This window comes from Peromyscus eremicus, chromosome 6 (genome assembly GCF_949786415.1).
Source record: "Peromyscus eremicus chromosome 6, PerEre_H2_v1, whole genome shotgun sequence".
Classification (NCBI taxonomy): domain Eukaryota; kingdom Metazoa; phylum Chordata; class Mammalia; order Rodentia; family Cricetidae; genus Peromyscus; species Peromyscus eremicus.
The window spans coordinates 70,233,350-70,248,906 of record NC_081421.1 but is presented as its reverse complement, the minus strand read 5'-3'; the positions used below and the strand labels follow the sequence as shown (position 1 = coordinate 70,248,906).

The 15,557-nt window shown below is 42.2% G+C and overlaps 1 protein-coding gene across 1 annotated transcript in view; it reads right to left on the bottom strand.

Annotated features, from left to right (window-relative positions):
- The window catches only part of Rnf115 (ring finger protein 115), a 66,733-nt gene continuing 51,176 nt past the window's right edge, over positions 1-15,557 (bottom strand). Inside the window, exons 4-9 of the mRNA XM_059265921.1 lie at positions 11,176-11,387; positions 7,345-7,416; positions 6,162-6,234; positions 5,208-5,301; positions 2,503-2,618; positions 1-1,256 (exon numbers count right to left, since the gene is read on the bottom strand). Of these exons, the coding sequence (XP_059121904.1) occupies positions 1,125-1,256; positions 2,503-2,618; positions 5,208-5,301; positions 6,162-6,234; positions 7,345-7,416; positions 11,176-11,387 (699 nt within the window). The 3' untranslated portion in view covers positions 1-1,124. The remainder of the gene's footprint in view (positions 1,257-2,502; positions 2,619-5,207; positions 5,302-6,161; positions 6,235-7,344; positions 7,417-11,175; positions 11,388-15,557) is intronic.

Here is a 15,557-nt window from a genome sequence, read left to right as displayed (position 1 = left end):
TTCTCAACAATCTCCATTTATTCCGCTTTAAACATGTACAGAGTATGTGTATGGGCACTGTTAGAACTTCAAGCAAGGTCTACCTTTCCCAGACTAAGTTGTTTTGGGCATGATTACATTGATCAGATTGATAGATCAGAACTATAGCTAGAACTGAACAAAACAGGAAAAGCTTCCCACATGAAAAATGGGCTTTACAAACTTAAACAAGACAACATAAAATTTCAATTCCTAAATAACAATGAATTACCAAAAAAGTGAACTGGTGTAGAAGCACTTAATAAAATAATCCTATTTTTATGAGGGAAATTATTGTAAGGTCCCTAGTATGAAAGACAGTAAACAATGAGTTGAGGGTCATTAAAAACATCTCAGTAGTAAAAATTTCCAACATCTCTCTTCTGTGTCTACATGCTGCCCAACTTATTGCCAAAAAGGAACCAAAATCAGATTTCTTCCAACCCAAGACTAAGACATGCCATGTTGGTTCTTAGGGAAACTGCACTTCCTGAATTAAAGTAAGGAAATCAAAGTGTAGATGGCAGGTCACTCTTCCTTCCCACTGTAATTTCCTTGAGTTGCTCTCTGAAGATCAAGACAAACAGTATTCGAGTCTCAGACTCCTGAGTTCTTCTTACCTTGCTAATGGCCAAGAGTAGGTGCTCTTGTACAATTAAGACACAAAGACATCATACAACAAGACCTTAGGGCTCTGGCTCCTCTGTATTTGCTGCAAAATCCCCACTGATGGGCTAGAGATTGGAAGAGGAGGTAGAGATGTCCGTTACAGACAACATGACAGCAGAACCCGAGCTGGACTTGAAGGAACTGATTCTATTCAGGCAGGAGCAAACTGACATAATTAAGTTTCACACTTAGAAAAGTATCACTCTGAATTCAGGAACAGGAGGCATTTGGTTGTAGATACAATTCCACCTGTAGGTCCTAACTTTAAATTTAGAGAAATACACTCATTGCATTAATATTATGGGTTGGGGTTTCTTACATGATTCCTAAATCCATCTATTATTTTGTTTGTTTGTTTGTTTGTGTAGTTTTGAAACAACTTACAGCTATGATAAGAAGACTAACACAGGCAGCCCTGGTTCAGGTGTGGTTTAGTCTCAGAAAGTCCATCGGTCATGGAGCTGGCTGTCATTGCTAAATCTGTTGCTTGCAGAGGCCTCAGAGCTCTGGGTTTGCCGAGTAGAGTCCTCACCATTTAAGCTCTTCCTACATACTGGGCATGTGTCGTGCTGAAACAAAATGATATCGTCCATGTCAACAGCACGGCCCGAGAAGCTGGGACTACCAAACACTCAAGAAACCCCCAAATCAAGCTGGGGAGATGGCTCAGTCAGTAAAATAGTTACAAACAAATCCAGAGCCCATGTAACAGGTCACATGTAACCCATATAAAATGCCAGTGACAGATGTTTGTAATCCCATTGCTAGGGAGGCAGAAACACAGACCCCTGGGGTTTGTGGCCAGCTAGCCTAGCCTCATGTGTCGAGTCCCAGGTCAACCAGCCAGAGACACCATCTCAAGAATCAAAATGAACACTTCTTAAGGAATAACCTCTAAAGTTGACCTCTGGCCTCCCCATGCACACACAGCCTGTGTACCCACATGCCACTTCACCCTCAATTATGATTGAAGGGACCCTGCCTAGCATTCACAAGGCCCTAGGTTCAACCCCTAGTACCACCAAAACAATAAAATAAATAATGAGTTGACAAAGAGAAAGATACCATACCAGGATATCTCCCGGGTAAGTTAATAACCTAATACATAACAGCAAACAAAACTAATTGCTAACAGTGACCTGAATATAATAGAAAGGTAACTATCAATCATTTCCCCATGGACTCTAGATGAGGCTAAGCAAACTTTCTTTAAAGGGGCAGAGAGGGGCTGGAGAGATGCTCAGTGGTTAAAAGCATGCACTGCTCTTGTAGAGGATTGAGTTCAGTTCCCAGCACCCATGTGTTACAACTGTCTGTAACCCAAGCTCCAGGGAATCCAATACCTTCTTCTAGTCTTTGAGGGCATCTGTACTCATGTGTACATATCCATTCCCACCTCACACACATATACATGATTATAAATTTTAAATTAAATCTTTAAGGGGACAGAGAATAAGTGTTCAAGGCTTTGCAGACTACATCAATTCCGGTACAACTCTTCAACCCTGCCTAGCTAGTACAGGACAGCCACAGTCTGTTAAATGTGTTTCAGAAACACTTTATTTACAAGACCTGCTGGCATGCCACTGAGGCCTGTGTGCTAGAGTATACTCCCCTCTGGTCAGAAGCACTGCAGGGGATAATAATTGAACAAAACAATGTAGACGACACTAGGAGCCAGCCAGGGAGGCTAACATCTGATTGGTTTGGCTCTCTGAACTGCAATTCCTTCTTTACTCTGAGCCAGCTCACCCCAGCCAACAGGTAACTTGGCAGGTGGCCGCCTAGTCACAGGGCAGAGGCAGCCGTACTCACCAGTTCTAACCAGGGCACGATGCAGCTGCTGTGAAAGAAGTGGTTGCAGGGTAACTGCCGGACCTTCTCTTCCACCGTGTAGTCTTCTTTGCACACTGGACACTCTAAACCCGTATCTGTTGGAGGAAGAGGTGCGTTTTAAAGTAACAAGCAAAAGGAAGGAAGGAAACGACCAAGAGCCAGGCATATGGTGCAGGCCTGTAACCCCAGCACGGGAGAGGAAGAAGCGCTGAAGGTCAAGGCTAATCTGGGCTACAAAGTCTACCTTAAAAACAAACAAATAAAAAAGAACAAGGCCAAACAAGCTGTCTCTAGCAACCCAAGAAATGCGTTAATAAAAGGTTTCCCACACACACACACACACACTAAGGGGGGAATTATATCTAAGTGGTGGGAGATAAGAAGTATGAACTCTACTCAGAATGTAAACAGAAATGGCAGCAGACACAGAAATGAAAGAGGCTAACTCCAACAGACCTAGCAGGAATCATACAGTGGGCCCAATTTTGAGTGCAACAAATTGGAATTATCAGAGTTGACCCAGTGAGGTGGCTTAGAGAATAAAGGAGCTTGACACCAAGCCTGATGACCTGAGTTCAATCCCTGGAACCTGCATGGTGGAAAAAGAAAACCAACCCCCACAAGTTATCCTTTTACCTAAACACATGCATTGCGGTACATGTGCACACATATACAAAACAAACAATTTTTAAATTGAAAAATTAAGCAGATGCCAGGCAGTGGTGGTGCACTCCTTTAATCCCAGCACTCAGGAGGTAGAGGCAGCTGATCTCTGAGTTTGAGGTCAGCCTGATCTACAAAGCAGTTTCAGGATAGCCAGGGCTACACAGAGAAACCCTGCCTCCCCCCCCCCCAAAAAAAAAGCAGAAACTTATTTATCTATAAAGTAAAATAGGGAAAACATCCTCCCAAACGTGTGCCAGCCTCTGCCAGCCAGTCTTTGCCTAGAAAACAGTGACATAACTGAGGGACTGGTCTCAGCAACCTCAGTAGTGTCTCGTCAGTGTTTGAACCACCGTCATCCTGTTCTTTTCCTTAGTCTGCTCTCTTCGATGTGGCTGCCCCAGGGTCCTCTGAAGTTGCTGATTAAGGCTGTACCAGGAGATGGTGCCACAGAACTACAGGAGACAAGTGCACTCAGGACTCCAAACCAACCAACAGAAGACTATGGCTTCAGAGGAAATGGTTACTATTATTGAAAGTTCTAGGTGGCAAATTCTGAATTGCAGAAATATGGTATATATTATATACTATAAAAATAGTATATAATGGCTGAGCTATGCTCCAGGCTCTAATGGTGATCAAGGCATTTGGATAAGACAGCCCCTTAAAGATTCCTTCCTTCCTTTCAGTTCCACTTCTCATGTTAGGTCTACTACAACAGCCTTCTAGGCAGCACCCCGACTTTAACCCTTTAGCAATCCAAACTTCACCTCCAGCTAATTTCATCTAATACCAGCTTCAGGATAAGCCACAATTCATCTCTGTGTGGACTCTCAGTGCCTCAAAATCAGTAAGTTCAGAATGAAAACCATCACAGTATCTCCTTACACAGACCAGGGCCAAGGCATGTTCCCCATTACCCGATGGTGGCAGTGTCGCCTTTACAGTGCTCTGGAATCTTCTAATGCCTTTAATGATCCTTTTGCCTCCTTCACATTACTATGTAGTCAGTAATACAACTAATGTTTTTTTCAAAATTGAACTCTTCTTTCTTTTTTCTGAGGATCTTACTATGCAGCCCTAGCTAGCCTAGAACTCACCATGTAGATGAGGCTGGCCTTGAACTCAGAGATCTGCCTGCCTCTGCCTCTCTAGTGCTGGGATAAAAGGTGTGTGCCTCCATGTCCTAGTTCAAAATTACACTTCTAAACATACTTTTTCCTGTCTGTCGGCACTGGCACCATCACTAGAACGCCATCTGAACTAAAGCAAGAGCCTCCCTATTTTCTGTGTCCACTCTCTTCTTTCCACTTTCTCTGACACATTACTTCCAGAGACCCTTCCTAAAGATCTGACATCCCTCCCTCCCCCATCTGAGGACCCCTTTCAGAAGGTCAAGTGACTGAAGACCACCAAACAGTCATCATGTTTGAGTTAGACACAAACCACTTTTTGTTTGGTTTGGTTTTTCTCTCATTCGTTACATCCTGACCTCAGTTTCCCCTCCCTCCCCTCCTCCCAGCATCACCACACCTCCCCTCTCCTCCAGATCCACTCCTCCTCTGATAAACCTCTCTTATTAGATCTGGAGTGGACTCTGATTTGAGAAGCACAGGGAGGGACTTGTTGCAGAAAAACCTTCAAACTGCCAAGAGAAGTTTCAAGATGTTTTAGACAGTAGAAAAGTTTTCAAACAAACTGCACCTGACATGTGAAACAAATCTCCAGCCTCATATTTGTCCTCTTCTTCTCCTTGTGATATCATGTGTCCAACACTATTTTCAACATCTTTTTGAATCATTTAGTGAGTTTTGTTTCCAATAGTAAGTTCTTGTACTAATTATAATCAAGTTTTATACAAATGACTGTCTCTCTTTATTTCTAATGGGATCATGCTAACTAGGTTCTGCACAGCTGGTAGCCAGACAGGACTGTTAGGAAACCACAGCTTTAGAATAGAAATGCACCGAACATTAGATCAGATGCTATAAGATGTCATAACAAATATGAAAATAACTTACCAACTTGTTCCTGAGTTACTGTCACTGTGGGGAGAGAAGTGATCTTTTCCTTATCAGCTGGAGGGGGACCTGTGTTTTCCAGCTGTCCTAGAAGCTACAAAAAGAAAAGGCAGCAATGTTCATTATCTCAGTAACTGGAGAGGAGCCACTCCAGCTGGGAACAAACAGTGCAGGCATTAAGAATGTCCACTGCTCTTAACTTCTGCAGGACTCCAAGAGGCCAGGTCCCCTTCCAGGTGCTGGAACACTCACAGCTGCTTCACAAGGACGGAGTGACACCAGTGTGAGCCATGACTATAAGACAGACTCTTAACTGAAAGGCTCACCTTTGGGCACAAAACAAATTTAAGATACCGAGAGTTGTGATGTCCTGAATAAAATTACAGCTAATAAAAAGTAACAGCTAACTGGTTCAAACTTTCATTCGGTCAGAAGGTGCGAGTATGAAAAGCAGCAAAAGGCCAAGAAATGGGTGTATTACTGTACATGAGAAGACTCCGAAATAAACAACATGCTTTCTCTTCTCAGCAGTCCAGTTCAAGTGAACACCAGCAAGTGGAAGCGACTGCACACAGCATGGAAGGTCTGGTCTCTGCTTCCTTCCTCTACTTTACTCCATCTAGCAGAAGTCCCTGCTTCAACGTGGGAAACCCTAGGTTTTGGTGAGAAGCATCTGTTCCTCAGAGGACTAAATTACTGCTTTGTTACAGGAGAAGTCTTTCTTCCTCTAGAGGTAAAATCATCTTCTAGAAATCCCCTGATGCCTAGTAGGAACATGGAAACTAGGCTAAACCCACAGCCCATCTATCCATTTATAAAAACAGAAACCCAAAAGCTCAAAATATCAGTGAAAGCAGAGTGATTGCCATTTCAGAAAGTAGCTGAAGGATGCAGGGAGCCTGTGGAACCATGAGACACACTGAACAGACACCCTCTCAAAAGGCAGCTCCTCACCTGGGTTACAATGGCATCAAGCCCTGTCTGACCCCAGGCATAGTCCCCAGGGTTGGAGTGCAGCATCCCGCTCCTATACGTGAGATGAGACAGACAGGATTAGGTGGGGTGACCAGGCTCGGCCTTATACCACAGGGGAAACTAGCAATGGGATTCTGCTCTCTCAGAGCTGAAAAGTCACTAGTCCTCTAGAATTGAGAGGCAAAGAAATTCTCTGTATTTGAAAGATCAGCCAGATTATCTAGAGCTATGCTTCCATTCTCAACAAATTTGACCTAACTGGAACAAAATGTGATGCCATCTAAAATGCCACATAACACCCCAGAGCACAAAGAGCTCACTGCCTGTGGGTTAAGAAAAGTTTGTGTTTTGGCTGACCCAAATCTACAGCAGACTTCCCTCACTCAAAGAGGCTGCACATGTCCTGCACAGTAAGGACTTCCTGGTAGAGAAGCAGCCACAAAGTTCCTGTGAATTATGACCCAGCACTTACAAAGGGACTTGGCCAGACTTCTTCCTTGGTGCTGTTGGTGCAGTACCCTGGATGAAGGCACAGGCTCTAGCTAGACCACATTTAAAGTAACCAGAGGCTATAAAATGGGATAAATGTGGGAGGGACTGAGATATCTCTGAACAGAAACCCCTTCTATAGCAACATTGGAAGTCACAAATGACTAAAGCAAAAATGGTTCTTGGAAGACACTCTCTGTAATCCCTGCCATGCCTAAGTGTCACTCTGAAACTGAACTACGTGTGTCTTTGGTTTGTTTTGAGAAACTTTCTCACTCTGAGAAATGAAAGTAGAATGTTATATTTTCAACTTCAGAAATTCTTAAAGCACAAAATCTTCCTGTTTGGTCCATATGGAAAACTCACAAAGCAGATACCAAACCTGGCAGGGACCAGGTCATTCCCCACCTCAACATTATCCTCAGACCAAGACAGAAAAGGAACCAGGTATATCCAGCCAATATCTTAAGGGACCAGGACAGCTGTCCTGAGCATCCACAAGGAAAAGTCAGCTCTGATTGAGTTTGGGTTTGGCAAACAATGGCAGTCCAACATCCCAGGCACATCCACATACTCACCTATGCAGCTTTTCCTTTCTCTAAGGTACAGAAATGACAGCATCCAAAATGGTACTATGCAAGCAGAATAATAGAGACAAAAAATGGTCACTCACCAAGAAAAGGGATGCGGGGATCCAGGAATTGCAGAATTCGCAAAGAATCCTGCAAAGATCTGTTGTATTATTCTGTTAAAGGAGGGAAAAAATGAGATAAAACAACACACAGAAATATTCTACAATCATGGCTGACTAATCAACAACTAATACCTTAAGCCACAATTGTTTTCAACTGATCATTATACAAAAGATAGCAGCAGAAATCAGTCCACTGCCTGTAGTCCATTATTGCTCTTTGTGGGTTCTTCCATCTTAAAGATAAATACTATTTTTTTGTCAATGAGGTTAGAAAAAAAACCTGATGTTATGATGTAGTTCTTAAAACATTTCCTTGGGTCTATGATACTAATGTGAGAAAGGGTTCAAAGGATGATGACCCAGGGGCATTCTGGACCCATCATTCCTTTTTAACAAGGGCATTAAGCTAATCAACATAACTTTGACAGTAGCTAATATTAGACCAAAGGACAAATATGTCTACAAATTATTCAATATTTCTCTCCCTTCAAACTTAGTTAAACTTAGTGATCCACATCTTACAGACAAGATATGGCAGAAGTGACTGTGTAGCTTGTAAGATTAGCATACAAAAAGTTATCATCGTGATTTTTTTCCTTCTACTTCTGTCTATACGGGATCATTTACCCTAAAAGAGCCAGCTGCCAAGTCACAGGGACAGTCAAAGCGCTCTATGGAAAGAGCCACGGTGAGGAAACTAAGGCCTCCTTCTAATAAGAAGGAGACATCTTGGAAGCACATCTTCCACACCCAGTTCAGTATTCAGATGACACAATGTCACACTATACTTATTTTTAATTTGTTTATTTTTATGTATATGGGTGTTTTGCCTGCGTGGTGCCTGGGCATGCAGTGTCCATAGAAAGCAGAAGAGGGCATCAGATCCCCTGGAACTGGAGTTACATCAGAGCCAAGCCATCATGTGGGTGCTGGAAATTGAACCAGTATCCGCTAGAAGAGCAGCCAGTACTCTTAACTGTTGACCAGGTCTCCAGCCCTGCACTGACTCTTAGTTTTTGAAAGGTGTTTAGTAGTAGTTCCCCCTGTGTTCCTGATTTTAGTGAGAGGGAATCAGTTTCTTTTTAAAGCAGGTTTACTTTTGGTTCCCAATAGGGTTAATCTTGAATGCCACCTCAGGCTCCTGCCCCAGGACTTTCCACCATGCCGGACTGTACCCTTCCTTCCTCATGCTGCTTCTATCAGGTATTTTATCCCAGAAGTGCACAGAATCACTAATACAGCTCCTAATGTATGTCCTGTTCTTTTTAAAAAGAAGCTTAGTTCTCAAGGTATAGTGCTCATCCCTACAATCCAGTAACAGGGAGGCTGAGGCAGGAAGATTGAAAGGTTTTGAGGCCAGTCTGGGCTACATAGGATACTTCAGGCAAGACATGGCAACATTCTGCCTTAAAAAAGAAACAAACAAATGAAAAACATTATGTTATGGCAGGAATAGTGATCTTTTTCTTCTTGGAACTTAAGTCTTAACAGGATGAAAGACATTAATAACCTTGTGTTTTAGTCCCAATACCACAACCTGGGTAAACTGTAAACAATGAGTTCTTGAGGCTGGGCAGTCAATGGGGCGTGTCCCTCTTCATCCCCCACTCTGCTGTGCTGCCATCAGCCAGGCCTTCCATCCACGGAGGGCAGATGGCAGCAGATGGCAGCAGCTACAAGCAGAACGTCGTCACAAGGTAAAACCTAGAGTTCTCCGGGGATAGTTAGAAGGAAGTGTGTGTGTGTGTTGGGAGATACATACCAGATTCCTTACAGTAGACTTAGGGAGTCCCGACAGTGAAAAATGGGTTCCACACCAATTCCCTATTTCAAGAACCCTCAGAAAGTAATCTGGTATTTTCTAATCATATTCCAAGATATGGTCTCTATTTGGTAAGAAAAGTAAGTGAAAAAAAAAAACAAAAAACTACTACTGACTATATAGTCAATGATGTTTAGACATCTAAAAACATGCAGGTTCAATTCACAATACAACATCTAAAAGAAATTAAAAATAAGTGGGTCTATTTAAAGAAATACACTAGTGATTATACAAAGGAAAGAATTCATCAAGAAATAATTTAAATGACCAAAATGTACAAAACATTTTGAGAAACCCAAAATCTTAACTTACAACACCTATAATGAGAATAAATAAAATAAAAATCCTCAGAAGACTGATACACATTGAAAAATGTTGACTGTACAGTACAATTCATCTGACACATGCTTTTCTTGTTCCTTAGTTTGCTTTTGTTTTTCCTTTTAGCTAAAGGCTCATGTAGTCTAGGCTGGCCTCAAGCTCATTACACAGCTTAGGCTAGCCTTGAACTCCAGATTCTCCTGCCTTCACCTCGCAAGAGCTGGGGTTACAAGTCTGTGCCATCACACACTGCTCAGACATACCATTTATTCCACTGTCACTGATTAGCAGACACTGTGGCTGGCTAATCACAAATACATCCTCAACACCATTCTCCTTGCCACCTCTCAGAAGAGGACAGAAAGCTGAATCTATACTCAGCTAGCTTTCTTTACATCTGTGTGCAGGAAGAATGGGACACAGGGAACATTCTTAACACAGAGTGTGAAGGCAGTAGAAAAAAATTCCCTTTCCTTTAACAAATTTAATATAAAACAGGCTTGGTGGCACACTCCTATAATCCCAGAAACTGGGAGCCTAAGGCAGGAGGATTGGAGTTCAAAGCCAGCCTGGGCTACTGGGGAGATGTAAATAGCTTATGAAAACTGGTTCTAAGTGGGGGATGACAGAGACATTTCACATTAAGCCCACTGTTGTCATCTATTTAAATCCTGGTCTTTGCTTCTGTAGTGATATGAATGACAATGGCCCCCAATTGATGGAATGGTTTGGGAAGCAACAGGAGGTGTGATTTTGTTGGAGATGTGTCACTGAGGGCAGGCAGCCTTTGAGGTTTCCAAAGCCCACGGCATTCCCAGTACCCTCTCTTCTACCTCCTACTTGCAGATCACGATATGAGCTCAGCTGCTCCAGTCAACGTGTCTACTGACTGCTGCCATGCTGTCCTGCCAGGACGGACACTGAGCCCTCTGAAACCAGAAGCCCAATTAAACTCTGCTTTTAGAACCTGCCTTGTCATAGTGTTTTATCACAGCATAGAAAAGTAACTAAGACAGATCCCAATGTTATGTAATATACTTGATATATCTCTTGGTATCTTTCAAACGTTTTCTTTTTACTTTTTCTTTCTTTTCATCTCTCCATCTCCCTCCCTCCCTCCCTCCCTACGTACTTACCTACCTACCTACCTACCTACCTTCCTACCTATCTATCTCTCTTGGAGGCATAGTCTCACTGTGCAATCCTGGAATTCACTCTGTAGACCGGAAGGGCCAAAAAGTCATAGAAATCTGTCTGTCTCTGCCTCCCTAGCACTGGGAATAAAAGATTGTGCCACCACATTCTTTTTTGAGACATGGTCTTGATATTTAACCCAGGTTGGTCTTGAACTCATGATCCTCCTCAGACTCCCAAATGCTTATAAGCATGAACTGCCAAACCCAGTTTCTTCTAAAATGCTGATAAATCCCCTCTGTGTTAATCTGAGACACTTATAAAAATGCTACGGAGAAGTGTATTAGATTTATCACTCTTTATTTTATCATCAATCTGATAATACTTAATATGACATTCAATTTAGTTTCATTTTCATCCTGTCTATATTTCTGTCTTGTCCACAAAAGTAAGGTTGAGAACCTCATAAGATGTGATTATGCCGGTATGTCCTCCCCTGAAACAACCCTTAAGAACTCAACACAACAACTCACCCTTCAATAGCTGGCGACCTGTCAGGACGAGTACTTCCTCGAGATCTGTACCTTCTCGTCACTGGCAACCTTGGAGGCCGACTTGGTCCCCAAAAGTCAGTGTGAGTTTGGTGACCTCTCTCATTGGCTCTATTATCTTGGTCCAGTGGATTGCTAGTTAGAAATGGTCTAAAATCTTGTAAAAACATTGTGTGATCCAGACGGTCCCAGAGCTAGCAACAACAAGTTTTTTTTAAAAAAGCACACATTAGAAAAAGGAAAGAAAGGAGTTACTTTTAATACTTCGAAATTCCAACAGCTCCAAAACAGTGAAATATATTTCCCTAATTCCATATAAGAGCACTTGCCTAGAATGAGGAAGGCTCTTAGCTCAATCCCTAGCATTGGTTGATTGTAAATAAATAAATAATCAGATAAATAAATAACTTAAAACTTAAAATAATTAATTTTCTTCATATGTAAGAAAGGAAACAAATACCTAGTTCCTTTCCTTAACAGTTACCTGATATCCATATCCACGTGCCTCTCACCATCTCCCCTTCAGAAATATAATATGAGCTAAAGGTCCATCCCATGTATAACTAACAATTCAGATCAATATTATACCTTTGTGTTTTGTCACAAGTGGAGTCTATATTACCAACAAAACAAATACATTTCTCCAATTGTAAAGAACACGTCGTTACCACGAAGTAAAGATGTATGTCTATAAATACTTCTCTTGACTTGGTACTTGCATCAGAGAGAGGTTGTGTCAATGCTGTGACAAAGCAGTGTGGCTATATCTGATAAGAGCACTATGTTGTATACATTTTCATCATTAATATGGGTAGGAGAAAGGCTGGGTTTGGGAGGAAAATCACTAAGCAAAGGGGAAAAGGAAAGGTAAATTAACATTTTTAAAAGCTTTTTTTAAAACTTTGTGTGTCTCTGTGAGTGGGTTTGCATGCATGAGTGCAGAGTTCAAAGAGGCCAGAAGAGGGCACGGGATCCCCTGTAGCTAAGGTTACAGGCTGTTGGAAGCCACAGAACATGGGTGCTGGGAATCCAACAGAGTCCTCTTCAAGAGCATCAGGTACTCCTAACTGCTGAGCCATCTCTCCAGTCCAAAACAAGTTTTCTCAAAAAGAGACTCTTCTGCTTCAAAAGAATTTTATTTTCAAGTAGGAAAATATAGATACCAATCCCCCAAAACACCCCTACTCCAGGAAAGAAAAAGAAATTGCTATGGTTAGAAGCTGAAAAGTCGCCAGGTGGCGGTGGCGCACGCCTTTAATTCCAGCACTCGGAGGCAGAGCCAGGAGGATCTCTGTGAGTTCCGAGGCCAACCTGGTCTACGAGATCCAGGACAGGCACCAAAACTACACAGAGAAATCCTGTCTCGGAAAACAACAACAACAAGAAGAAGCTGAAAAGTCTCACACAGTCCTCTTGGGGGCTACAGGTGTGGCTGCAGACCCAGCTGTCTCTCTGCTTCCTAGTTTGTGAAGAAGTGAACAGTCTCTGCCACGCGCTCCTACTACCATGAGCTGAGTTGTCCCACTATGCTTTCCCTGTCACAATGAACTACAACATCGAAATCATGAACCAGAATAAACCATGCTCCCCTTAAACTGTCTCTGTTGGGAATTGTAGTCACAGAGACAACTAATACAATACAAAAGTAACTAATACAGACACTATACTATGGTAGCTACAGGCAAGTATTATAGAAGATAAAGGCTAAATTGCCTTAGGATACTGCCATAGCATTCTCTTCAGTAGCACTGTGTCATGGATATTTTATGGATTAAGAGTACAATCATAATATACTCAATACATGTAAAATAACATGAAAGAGGTTAAAAAATACATCATAAGTCCATAAACCATCTCTTAGTTTATAGTTCTAAAGCTACTGCAACTCTCTATGCATCCTTCTCACTACCTCCAAAAGTAACTGCTATCCAAATATTTTGTTTACAATTCATTGGCTTTTTTATTTTTTTATTTTAAAATGTCTGTTAGCATACATTAATTATACATGTAGATAACATATTTTTATCACACACACTCCCTGTGTGTTTAAATGTAATTGGCCCCCATAATCTCATAGGGAGTGGCACTATTAGAAGGTGTGGCTTTGTTGGAGAGAAGGGTGTCACTATGGGGGTGGGCTTTGAGGTTTCCTATGTTCAGGATACTGCCCAGTGTCTCAGTCGACTTCCTGTTGCCTGAAAGATGTGGGACTCTTGGCTACTCCAGCACCATGTCTGCCTGTATGCCGCCATGCTCCCCACTATGATGATGGACTGAACCTCTGAAACTGTAAGTGACGCACCTCAATGAACTGTTTTCCTTTAAGAGTTGCTGTGGTCACAGTGTCCTTTCACAGCAACAGGACCCTCACTGAGACTCTCCCCATTCAATTCTTTCGTCCTTCTTCACTCCTGCTATCCCTACTATTCCCAGCCAACTCCCTCCTACTTCGATGTCTCTTCTGCTTTGCTTTTGTTTGGTTTTGTTACTGTTTTCCTCTGTGTGTATGTTTTTGGTGACCACTCAGTTTCAGCATGGTTGCTCACAAGGGCATACAGTCAGGCTATTTGCAGATTTACAGACGGATGGGCACCTTGCCAGTAGCTACATCACTGAAGAAAATGCTTCTCCCTCTCCTTTTACATGGGTTTCTTTTTTTTTTTTCTTTTTCTTTTCCTTTTTTTTTTTTTTTTTTTTTTTTTTTTTTTTTTTGGTTTTTGAGACAGGGTTTCTCTGTGAGTTTTGGTGCCTATCCTGGATCTCGCTCTGTAGACCAGGCTGGCCTCAAACTCACAGAGATCCACCTGCCTCTGCCTCCCAAGTGCTGGGATTAAAGGCGTGCACCACCACTGCCCGGCTTATGTGGGTTTCTTATGATCCCAACTATAGTCCTCACCAAGTACTTTATCATAGAGCCATCTCCTAGCCCGGTTAACTACACTCTTTAGATTACTGTTAATTGCTATCACAACTAATAAAGTAGAAAATTCAAAGCACCTTCAACATTAGCTGAGGAACTTTGCTACTTGATTGGAAATGCACTTAGTACAAACTGAGAGTAACAGGGTATTGCTAGCCTATTTTCATCCCCAGGTGACAGCATGCCCTAAGTGTAGAACAAAGACTAAAGGGAACCTCTCAGAACTTCATTCCAAACCAACACCAAGGATAAGAATAGCTTCGGGTCATCTGTCGCAGAGCAGACTTACACGAGCATAAGGGGAGGGAGCTCATTAACAGAACTGGGTCTTCAGGACACAACTTACATAAGTAGACTCTAACCGTGAACAATTAGAGGGCTTTAGTAAAACATTCAAAAGGATCACACAGTTTGACAAACTTGGTCTTAAAAAACAACGAAATAAGTTACTCTGAGTAGAAGTAAAAAGACAAAGCTTCCAGTGTCATTATAAACAAGACAGAGAGCTGGGGCAGTTGAGCTCACGCGCCCACAATGAAGGCTGAAGACTGGATGGCAGCACTCACATAACAAGCTGGACATCCCAGCAAGCACTTGTCTCCAGCAGTGAAGGGGGAGACAGGAGGATGACTAGGGCATGCTGGCTTCTGGCCTGGCCAGGAAAACTGCCTCAAAGGAAGAAGCAGAGAGTGGTAGAGGATGGCACCTAAGGTCCTCTTTTGGCTTCCATACATGCACACACTCACACAGAGATACACAAATTAAGTACATCTCTTAAAATATAAGTAAAAATGAACAACAGGCTAGATGGTATCTTCCGTTTGGCAGAACTTTCTCTGAGCCAACTACAATCACATCCACATACTTAAAATATTAAGGTCTGTTCCTCAGAGTTAAACAGTTAATTATATGACGCAAGACTTTCCCTGTTGGTTATTAAAATCAAGATAACTGAATATATCACAAAAATGTACAAATATATTAACAGCAGCACTACTCCTAAGAGCTCCAGTGGCCACTAGCTAACAGAGAGACACACAATACTGGATAATCACAAGGAGCTAGGCTCAGCTAGCAGACTGCGTGTCTGCATATTGAAGCTAGGAGATTCCCAGCACCAAAGGGAAAAGTGAGTGTCTACATAATGCATTGTGCAGCCACAGCAGGGAAAGAAGCAGTGAAGCATGGTAAAACATGATGAGACTTGAAAACACGTGCTAAGTGGAAAAGAGTTAGTCAGGAAAGCTGACTACTATGATTCATCTATAGCGATTGTCCTACAGACACAGAAAACGGATCGGTGGTCGATGGGTGTGGGAGAACTGTAGGGAAGTAAGAAGTATAAATTAAATGGTTGAAAGACTGGAGGCTAATGAAAAAGTTCTGGGGACTAAAGAAATAGTTCAATCAGTAAAGTGCTTTACAAACACAAGGACCTAAATTC